Raw genomic sequence first — 11,882 nt, forward strand, 5'->3', positions numbered from 1 at the left:
GACTCAGCTGTCATGGACCTAGCAGAGTTTGATCATTTACTTATGGTTTTGACCTACCGAGGAGAGGCAATTGGATGGCAGGAGCATTTACTCCAGGAGATACTAGCATCATTACAGAAAGGTTCTGAAACTAGTAGGTGAGACTTGCGTACTTTGGCGGTGGATTCTGGTTTCAAGCATTCACCTTTGTTGCCTGCTGCTTTTGCCCAGACCTACCATGAGCAGTCATTTAACATGCCGGCACAAGAGTGGTGCAAAGACTACCTGAATCTTGGTGCCCTTCCTTAAATCAGTACTCTCTCGCATTCGAATTATAACATGCTGAATTCCCCTTGGACAGGAGTAAAGTGGCTTGCATAATTTTCCTCCTTTTGGGCAGGGCCCTTTCATGGGCTATGGCCTTACGGGAGAAGGATTCTCTTATGTGTTTTGATATCATTTTGTCTTTTAAAAACTATGAGGAGGGTGTTCGTTCACCCTGCCAGGGTCTAGAAGCAGCCACTTGAATCTTACATTTGCATCAGGGGGCTCTGATGCAATCTGTTAGCAACTATTCAATTGAGTTGCAGACTTTGACAGCAGAGAGTAAGTGGAATATGGAAGCTTTGGTTGCTCTGTTTTATTGGGGATTAAGTGACCAACTCAAGGATTCTCTAATGACCAGGGAGCTGGTAGAGGATTTGGAGGAGCTTATGGATAGGGCTATTAGAATTATAATTGCATGTCCAAGAGGAGAGAGAGGTGTGGTGAGCTCACCCAAAGAGCCAGCTCTCAAAATTGCCTGATGCCTTCTCTGGTTCCACAATCCGTCACTCAACCTAGATCCTTACAGTTTTCTCCAGAGGAGCCCATGCAACTGGGAAGAACCCAGCTCTCTCCAGCACAATGAGAAGCAGAGAAGAGTGTGAAGAATGGAGCTGCTTATACTGCAGTAAGGCTGGCCTTTTTCGAGACTCCAGTCCTGAGTTGCAGGGAATCTCCAGGATCATCCAGTGAGAGGATTACTGTGACGGTCTCTAGTCTCTCTCCTGGTTTGATGAACTATGACATTGGCAACAGGAAGTTGCTTGCTTGAAAAATGGAGACATTGGTTGAGGGGGGAAAATATCCTTTTGTGGTTTGGACTGATCATAACTTGTATGCCAGATGCCAAGAGACTGAACTCCTGGCAGGCACGTTGGTCATTGTTTTTCAATAGGTTTAATTTTTATTATAACTTAGAGATCTGGTTCCAAGAATCGGAAACCAGACACTCACTCAAGACTGTTTGATACACACGACGACAAAGTATCAAAGACCATTCTTCCCAGTTCAAGGCTGGTGGCTCCCCTTAGAATAGAAAGTGATTCTATTCTGCAAAAGGCCCAGGAACAAAATGAGGCTAATCTAGGCAATGCACTCCCTGGTCATATCTCCATCCCCAAGGTGGTTCACTCCAAGGTATTGAATTGGGAGCATGCCTCTTAATGTAGTCAGGCATCTGGGGATTTTGCATACATTAGAGTTCATTAAGAGGCAATTTTGGTGGCCAGTCTCAAGGACTGTGTTTCAGGATCTGATACATGTGCCCGAAATAAGTAACCTAGATCACTACCGCAAGGTTTCTTACAACTATTACCTATTCTCACTCGTCCCTGGTCTCATATTTCAATGGACTTTATCACTGGTGTTCGTCCATCCTGGGGGAGTACTGTTGTTATGGTTGTGGACTGATTCTCAAAGACATGTCAATCTGTCCCTCCTACCACACTTGCCATGGCTTTGGAAATGGCCAATCTAATGTTACAAACTATCTTCTAGATACTTGGCTTTCCCAGGATATCTTCTCAGACTTTAGTCCACAATTCACATCTGAATTCTGGAAAACCTTTTATCAACTCATTGGGGCTACTGTCAGCCTATTCTCTGGGTTCCATCTGCAAACCAATGGACAAACAGAGAGTGAACCAAGATTTGGAAAGATTCCTAACTACATAGTGACCCATCTTATTTGAGTGGAGTTCACTCATTGAAATCTTTTACACTCCATTGAGATGTCACTGTTTGAATGTCAGCTCAGCTACAGTCTTCCTCTATTCAGAGCAAGAGTCCATGTTGGGTGACAGGCAGACATGGTCAAAGACCAGATCAATTTTAATGGTCAACTCCCAACGGTAGTGACATCAGGCTGTTTGTCAAAGGTGACCAGGTCCTTCGTTCTGTCCGAGCCAGTGCGTTTGGCTTTCCACTTCATCCCTATGCAGGTGGAATCTCAGAAATTGGCTTCTAAATACATCAGTCCTTTTAAAGCTCTAGGGAGAATCAGTCCGGTGTCATACCACCTGCAACTACCACGAACTGCGTATTTATCCTACCTATCATGTTTCGCACCTTAAACCCGTACTTTCTAGTCCCTTTGCCCCTATTTCCAAGTCAAAAGTTTGGCGACTGCTAGACTCTCCTTTTGTTCATGATAAAGTACGATATCTCTTGGACTTGGGAGGGTTATGACCCAGAGGAAAGATGTTGGGTTCCGTCCAATAACATTTTGGATCCTCAGTTAATTATGGATTATCATCACAGATATCAAGATCACCCTGGGCCATCAGATGCTGGCCATAGGACGGGGGTGGGGAAGTGGTCCTGACATGAATTCTTTGGACCAATGTGAGGTGCCAGAGAGCATCAGGCCTCAGTTAAACCAGTTAAATGGCAGGTTTAGTTATTAAGCTCTCCTTGTGTTTTTCGTGCTGCTTGTTTTTGAGCGTGGGTTCTTCATTCTATGTTTAGTTTATTGAATTTTAATTTTTGATATGCATGGGGTGCCTGCGCTAAATGCACTGTTTTAAGTTCATCACAACTAGTGTTCATCACTGAGTCCTGAATTTGGGTACTGAGTGAACTAACATTCTATGTACTCTAGGCCTCTCGAGTAAGTACATTCTGGCTCATCTGTTATTCATCTGTTACGTTCTTCAAGTAAATCCTTGTCGTTATTTTCTATCTTCAAGTCTCGAGTTTACTCTGGATTCGTTTGCCTGAAGATCTCGTCACAGTGATGGTGAAGCAGATATCAAATGTATTGCTGTTGAGATTGTTCTGACATTGCAAGTCCCAAACTTCCCACTATATCAGGAGATAGACACATACAGGCAGGGAGAATGGGACTGTGTAACCCTCCACTCCATCCATTGTAATGTGTGGTTACTTGAGTTCTGAATTACTGTCACCTTCCTGTCAGTTTGAACCAGCCTGGCCATTCTCTGACCTCACTTATTAACAAGGCCATTTCACCCACAGAACTGCCACTTCTTGGACCTTTCTCTGTTAACTCTTAAGACAGCTGTGCGTGAAACTCCCAAGAGAACAGCAGTTTCTCAGATAATCAATCCCGTCTGTCCCCAACAATCTTCCACAGTTACTTAGATCACATTTCTTCCCCATTCTGAACAACAACTGAACTTCTTGACCATGTCTCTATGCCTTTATGCATTGAGTTGCTTCCACATGATTGGTTGATTAGATATTTGCATTAATGAGCATGTGTACAGGTGGCCACTGAATATGTATATACGTACACTGAATAGAAGTATTGTCAGTGCTTCTTAGGTTAATAGTTATTTCTATAATTGTGTTGGTGATTTTATTTAATAATGAAGCTTTTGAATATTTTTTGTTTATTTACAGACTTTTTTGTGGAACTTGATAAAGTGATGCATCCATTGGTATTCAGCAGCAGCAGTATGACTGATTTGGTGCGCTACACCCGGCAGGGTTTACATTGGCTTCGCCTGGATGCCAATTTGTTACCATGAGCTTGGAAAAGTTGGACGGAAGACTAGAAAAATCTGCCTTTTTCTAACTCTCAGAATTCATGTCATTCTTTCCACTTTTTTATAATTGTAAATAAGATCCTGAACTTTTACAGAACAAAAATTATGATATATTACCAATGAAACTATTTTTGAACCTAGTAACATAAATTTCTGATAAAATACACATAGCAATTTATAACATTTCTGTTACGTTTCCTCAGATACTTTAAATGGGAATTTTTTCCTATTATGCAGGATCATTTCATTTTGTTTGCGTCAGGAGTATCGTAATCATGCAAACCACAACTCCTGTCTTTTACATTACACTACTCAAACAATCACAGCTTCGAAACAAAATCCAGGTTTAACTTGCATGGAATCTTAAATGGGTGCATTATATTTTATATTGATTCTCTATTCTGTTTAATGTTACCAAATAAGTTCATAGCTATTCTAAGAATAACTTCAGAGTTTCACCAACCTTTAAATACTGTTCAGTTTCTTGTCTGAATCAGGAATTATCACAGGGTATATTAAAACAAAATTGAGAGACTGTTGTGTGTTTAAAGCCAGATGTTATTTCTGGTTCAAATGGTGTGACCTTATTGGAAAATTTACTACTTCCACTGGAGTAGGAAATTGTGCTGCTACTGTGTCTGGGTACACAGTTCTGTGAACAGCATTGACTTTCAAGCACAGTTCATATTACATAATGAATGGATCTACTCTCAGCTGGACTTTTTAAGATATGAAATGGATTCTTTACTGCATTCATTTTTGAATGTTGAGTGTTGGCTAACTGAATTGTCCAAAATGGTCTAGTGTAACATTTGTACAGAAGGCATGCAATCTTGTACAAAAGATGTAATCTTGTACAGAAGATGTACAGCGTTCATAAGGTTATAGTAACCAGTCTGTGATGCTAGACAAACATATGACAGCTCCTTGCGTAACCATCTTAGCTTCTGCTTCCAGTTATCTGTTCATCAGGTTTACTGGGAAGACATCCATTTCAACCTGATGTATATAGACAAGAGCACACTAAAATGTGCATTGTCCCAAAAATGAATTGACACCTTTTCACAGTGAGATCTTTATTTGTCTGGAATTATTTTCATTTAACTGGATTTGTCTTTAAGATGTGCCACAATATAGAAAATGATTTTTAAAAGTATGATTAAATTCCTACATATGAAGCTTAAGAAATGGAAACTCCAAGCTATCAGAGCAACAAATATGCTTCAGACTTGCACTGCTTCTTTAAATGTCACTGGTTTTAAAGAAACTGCATTTCTTTAAAACTGAAACAGAATAGCGTTTTACATTTTCTGTATGTTTTTGTCACATTCTCTTTGGGAGTTTGCATCTGCCACATCAAACACACTGAGTGTGCCTTATACATCTCTTATTTCCCTTTTTTTATTATACATTTTCAGTAGATTGCAAGGTGCTACATCAAACACTAAATTTGTGTAAATGATGTAATTTTGAAGAAAACTAATCAAGATTTGTTATTTTCCATCTTGGATCATGCTGTATTGTTGAATGTTGGTTTGGTTTGTGACTACATCTGCCGGGTGTCCATGCCACTCTGATCTTTTAAAATGATTACACTAGTCTGTGAACCAGAGGTTTAATCAAAATCATTCGGGGATGGATGCAAACATTTTCAGTAAAAATAATGTACAACCAGGTGAAATAAGGAAATATAGTGTCCTAGAGGAATCTATTTTAATGCAATTATTTAAAATCCAATGTCAGCCTGCAAGTTTTCATTTTGAAACGACTCTTATCCTGCCAATTTAAAAAAAGGATATCACACACTTGCCATAATCTAGCATAATGATTGCTAGATTGCAGTCAGTAAATATATTAACTTAAAAGGCAAAATATATTATTTGGGGAGGGGTATGTTTGTTTTACTAAATCAGGCCACTTTATTTATATATTTATTTTATTTTGGAAGACATTCTGAAAATGTGTTCTGCCTGCTGCTTTAAAATCTTCTGTAATGGATTTCCTGATGAAGATCCATTAATGTGCTTGAAAATAAAAGTGGCATCAGTATTGAGAGTGCATGGATGCAACAGAATGTGAGTGAACAGCATGAACAAGGGCTATTACTTTCCCTTCTCCCAGAAAGATTTAAATTATTCTGGAACATTTCCATTTGTGTGGAATGATGGACTTGATTGTGAGAAGTTGTGCCTGATTTAACAGTATCTCTTTTGCAACACTATTGAGTTAATAGGATGCCTCTTACATAGGGCTTGTCAGAAGTATATTTTTTAAAAGCAATGGCAAATTTAAGATTCTTAGGGGTTCCATAATGGAGCTGCAAGGAATAGCTCAGCAACCATGCTTTTCCTCGCATCTGTTACTGCCGAAATGCCTTTGTGTTTATGGCATATATTGGAGAAGTCAAACAAATAATATTTTCTGTATTTTCTAAAGAAAAGAAGTGCCACTTATTATTGCCTAATACTTAATAGTAATCTTTTTTGTAATGTATTCTCCTGTATCTATTCTGTGGAAACTGCTACTATATTGAGCCACAGTATGAAATACCCCTTAAACTATTAACTAGGAGAGTCTTCCTGTACAGTGGTATATGGAGGGATCCTCAAACATTCACTCAGCCGAATTCCAAAATGTTCAATCTTTACCGTTGTCTTCTTGAGCTGTGTATTTGATGTTAATACTGAAGATGTGTGATAGGTTTGTGTCTGTTATGATGTCTGCCATGAAATACCAAGTTTTTAAATGTAATGTGTATTTCTAATTATAAATGTTTATTTGATAGAAATAACTGACCTTATAATATTTTATAGTATTTATTACTGTAGATATATAGGTCATCTTGACCTTTTTAGCTCATCATTCCCATTTAATGCTTCCTTATAATTTGTTTTAATTTTCAGATCTAAAATTGAACAAAATTCAATTGCTCATTAGCTGCACAGTTTGTTTAAATTCAGACTAGAGCTACAAATGAATTTATGGAAACACGTTGAGCATTTGGATATAAAGTATGATAGAAAGTAGTTACAATACATAAAGGGAAATGATAATTATGACCATTTGAGTATGCACCTGACATTTGTATCGTCCTGTAAAGACATGATTGAAATTTGTTCTGATCAGTGTTTGTACCTCATCAAATCATTGTTCTCAATTTGCCTGTGATCTTTGTAGTTTTAATTTGAGGATCAGTGAAAATGAACATTTCATACAATGTTAAATTATTAATGACTTCTTAGATTCTTATGTTTTCCCCCCTTCACCCCCCCCCCCCCCAAAAGACTGTCATGAGCAGGTGGTTAATGTCAGTAGTTGAAGAAAAGATGTAATTACACAATTATTAACAATTTTGTTTTGGAGACCCACAGCATGTCTGCTTAATGTGAATTGTACACATTCATGGAGTGTTAATCCTATCAAATAAATGTATTAATAATAAAGGTAGTATAATTTAGGATATATAACTTGCAAAACATGCCTTTGATTTAATGGGAAATGGTCTATTTTTCATTTTAACTTTTAAATATGCTCAAAATAATGTGTTTACTTATGATTTATAACACTTGAAAATGTTGGAGATGAATAGTTAAATCAGTAAGGGAAAGCTCTTTTTTTTTAGCTGTGTATAAGGTTGTTCTCTAACATAGTGCCATCTTTAGCAGTATGCAGTACGTTGGCCCTTTAGAAAGTACTGCAGAAATTGCCTCGGATATGGTGAGGTATTTGCATTGGGAAGTATTTGTAAGATAATCTGTTTATTGCAAGTAAAGCATTGTATAACCTAAACTTTGGCTTCTGTAAAGATTATATATTTTCCATCATAATGGAAAAGGGTTTTTAGTAAATCTAGATTGTTGCAGCTCAGCTCTGTATTTTTCAACTTTAGTCACAAGTTACATATTTTTAAGTAAAATGGGATTCGCATATTTACAGTGTATAAAGGAAACATCAGATTCTTAATATTCTGTCAGGAAAAGTAGATTTGCTTTGTATAATGCAGATTGTTAACTTTAGTCAATTTCCAGTGAGATTTTTCTTTAATAAATTTTTCAAATGCTGACCATTTTGTGTATTTATTATACCAGAAACACAAAATCTGTTTGCATCATATGGATTTTCCATTAAAGTGAGGGGGAAAGGGTAGAAATGGTATTTAAATACTGACATCATTCTCTCCATCTTCATAGTGGATGTGTTTTCTCCTAACTCCCTCTAGTGTCCAACCTTTGCTATCTTGAGCATGTTTCCATACCCCATCTTTTTTGAATTAAAACTTTTGGCCATTCCTTAACTTAGATCACTGTTATGGCTTAAAATGTGCTCACTGGCACCTCAGAATGTTCTTTCCCATCATGTTGTGGAATATCAAAAGTATTCTGTTGTTGCAACTTTATGCAAGATCCTTCTTCCAATATGTCTCTGAAACTGTACAGTTGCAACAGCTCTAAGTTATCTTAAACTTTTAAAACAAAGCGGCACAGTTATAGGATCAGGTCTTTTGACTCAAAATGAAGGCCCCAAACACATTGAATTATACTAAACCTCCAGCCTATACATGATCCATTTCCTACATATTCATATATTTAACAGCCTCTTCCAGGCACTTAGCCGCTGTAAAACAGAAAACGTATCTTTTTTTCCTAAAATGCATGTCCTAATTTCTAGTTAGGAAAACTTCTTTCTTTTTACTTGATCTGTGCCATACTTAATCTTACAAACTTCTATCATGTCTTCAGATATCTTCAGCCTCCAGTGCTCCAGAGGAACAACCCAAGTTTGTCAAATCTCTAATCAGGTAACATCCTGGTTAGCTTCTGCACCTTTTCCAAAGCCTCCACATTCATCCTATACAATGGGGTGACACAAATTTGCACATAATACTCCGAAGTGCAATCTAACCAAAGTTCTATACAGTTGTAACTTGACAGGTCTTTGCCACCTTCTCTCTTAGTTCTGGCAATTTCAGTGAGCTACTTGAGCCTGAGATCCCTTTATATTTCTGTTAAGTTTCCTGCCATTAACTAAATACTTTTCCCGAGTATAATACCTCACACATACTCAGATTTACAATTGAAGTCAGAAGTTTACATACACCTTAGTCAAATACATTTAAATTCAGTTTTTCACAATTCCTGACATTTAATCCTAGAAAACATTCTGTTTTAGGTCAGTTAGGATCACTATTTTAAGAATGTGAAATGTCAGAATAATAGTAGAGAGAATGATTATTTCAGCTTTTATTTCTTTCATCACTTTCCCAGTGGGTCAGAAGTTTACATACACTTTGTTAGTATTTGGTAGCATTGCCTTTAAATTGTTTAACTTGGGTCAAACATTTTGGGTAGTCTTCCACAAGCTTCTCACAGTAAGTTGCTGGAATTTTGTTCCATTCTTCCAGACAGAACTGGTGTAACTGAGTCAGGTTTGTAGGCCTCCTTGCTTGCACACGCTTTTTCAGTTCTGCCCACATATTTTCTATCGGATTGAGGTTTGAAAATGATGTCAAGTCTGGTTCATCCTTGGGAGCAGTTTCCAAATGCCTGAAGGTACCTTGTTCATCTGTACAAGCAATAGTATGCAAGTATAAATACCATGGGACCAGGCAGCAGTCATACTGCTCAGGAAGGAGACAGAATGCATCTCCTTCAAGGGATGAATGTACTTTGGTGCAAAAAGTGCAAATCAATTCCAGAACAACAGCAAAGGACCTTGTGAAGATGCTGGAGGTAACAGGTAGACAAGTATCTATATCCACAGTAAAATGAGTCCTATATCAACATAACCTGAAAGGCTGCTCAGCAAGGAAGAAGCCACTACTCCAAAACAGCCATAAAAAGCCGGACTACAGTTTGCAAGTGCACATGGGGACAAAGATCTTACTCTTTGGAGAAGTGTCCTCTGGTCTGATGAAACAAAATTTGAACTGTTTGGCCATAATGACCATCGTGACGTTTGGAGGAAAAAGGGTGAGGCTTGCACCATCCCAACCGTGAAGCATAGGGATGGCAGCATCATGGTGTGGGGGTGCTTTGCTGCAGGGGGGACTGGTGCACTTCACAAAATAGATGGCATCATGAGGAAGGAAAATTATGTGGATATATTGAAGCAACATCTCAAAACATCAGCCAGGAAGTTAAAGCTTGGTTGCAAATGGCTCTTCCAAATGGACAATGACTCCAAGCATACCTCCAAAGTTGTGGCAAAATTGCCTAAGGAAACAAAGTCAAGGGATTGGAGTGGCCATCACAGAGCACTGACCTCAATCTGTTAGAAAATTTGTGGACAGAACTGAAAAAGTGTGGGCGAGTGAGGAGGCCTACAAACCTGACTCAGTTACACCAGTTCTGTCTGGAGGAATGGAACAAGATTCCAGCAACTTACTGTGAGAAGCTTGTGGAAAACTACCCAAAATGTTTGACCCAAGTTAAACAATTTACAGACAATACTACCAAATACTAACAAAGCGTATATAAACTTCTGCCCACTGGGAAAATGATGAAAGAAATAAAAGCTGAAATAATGATTCTCTCTACTATTATTCTGACATTTCACATTCTTAAAATAAAGTAGTGATCCTAACTGACCTAAGATAGGGAATGTTTTTCTAGGATTAAATGTCAGGAATTGTGAAATACTGAGTTTAAATGTATTTGGCTAAGATGTATGTAAACTTCTGACTTCAACTGTAACTCTATCTGCCTTTTCTCCACCCATACCTATACCAAAAGTGTATTCTTTTGTACCCTTTAACAGAAGGTGTTCAAGTGGAAGATCAGGAGATGGTGTGCTACTTTTTCCATTTACTTTGACTTTCTGTGTTTATAATAAACTAACCCCTGGCATCACTATGCTGCTTTTCCATTCCAGTAGTCAACAGCAAAGGATTCCCACCAGCTGGTGGAACTTGTGGATTGAAGCATATCCATGGACCACTTTCTCACCCCCACCTTATCTATTATCCTGACAGTTTAGAATAGTATCTGGGGAGTCTAGTGTCGAGCATACGACTGAGGTGGCTCCTGTCATCAACTAAATGCAATTTGGCACTATTATAATGTTGACTTGGGAGAAGGCACAGATATTGATGTGCTGCTTCTGCCAATGGGTTTGGAGGATTTTGTTGAGTAATTGATATCTCTCCAATACCTTAAGGTAGGTGTTATAGGTAATATATATCTTTAAAATAAACAAAGATAGGTAACACCTCTGCTGCACCTTATACCGTGTGCTTTTGTGTGTGTGTGTTGGTGGGGGGGGGGGGGATGTTAAGGTTTTGGTCTTTAACCACACTTGCCCTAAGATGGCCAAAATCATCTGTGTTGGTTTCATATAGCAGGAGGCTAAAAGGCAAACCTTTATTGTAAATTGATAGGGTAATCTGACAATTGTTAACGGCTAATAACAAGAAGTTGGGTTTAAGCAAAGCAGTCGTAGTATGAATGAGTGGGGAGCTGAAGAGGCAAAGATGAGTTTCTGGTAAGTTTCTAGTATTGCTCAGGTAGACCTGTGACAATGAAACCCAGGGCAGTGCTGTGGTCCTCTTGCAGGATGGTGGAAGTCAAGGAGACTTTCAGTCTCCCTGAGAATGACACTTGTGAAATGTGCATGTGGCTGCAGCTCCTTACAGACTAAGTTTGGGAGCTGGATGACCAACAGATCATTTGTTAGACAGGTTGATTGACAAGGTACACAGGGTGACACTTATTCCTAAATTGCAGGACATAGTTGATCCATCAGGAGAGGCAAAGAAAGGCTGTTGATGCAGGGTACTGCTGTGGCCATACACCTCAATAACAAGTATATCATTTTCGATGCTGTTGGGAAGGGGAGATACCTGACAGGAAAGCCACTGCTGTCAGATCTCTAGCACCGAGTCTTGTTTAGTGGCTCAGAAGGGAAGGGGGGAGAAGAGGCAAGCAGTAGTGATGGGGTATTCTCTGGTTAGTGAAGATAGGAGACCCAGTGGACAAGAATGATTCTCCCAGGTGTGATATGTTGCCTCCCCAGTGCCAGGGGCAGATGACTTGGATTGAATCCATAGCATTTTTAAAGGGTGGGTGAGCAGTC

General features: G+C 38.7%; 1 protein-coding gene across 6 annotated transcripts in view; it reads left to right on the forward strand.

The window, feature by feature from the left end:
* The window catches only part of aff4 (AF4/FMR2 family, member 4), a 116,077-nt gene extending 108,202 nt beyond the window's left edge, over positions 1 to 7,875 (forward strand). For all 6 annotated transcript variants that reach the window (XM_059990540.1, XM_059990544.1, XM_059990545.1 and 3 more), the window contains one exon: positions 3,667 to 7,875. In XM_059990540.1, the coding sequence (XP_059846523.1) occupies positions 3,667 to 3,794 (128 nt within the window). In that variant the 3' untranslated portion in view covers positions 3,795 to 7,875. The remainder of the gene's footprint in view (positions 1 to 3,666) is intronic.
* The last annotated feature ends 4,007 nt before the right edge of the window (positions 7,876 to 11,882 follow it).

Source organism: Hypanus sabinus, chromosome 15 (genome assembly GCF_030144855.1).
Source record: "Hypanus sabinus isolate sHypSab1 chromosome 15, sHypSab1.hap1, whole genome shotgun sequence".
NCBI lineage: Eukaryota > Metazoa > Chordata > Chondrichthyes > Myliobatiformes > Dasyatidae > Hypanus > Hypanus sabinus.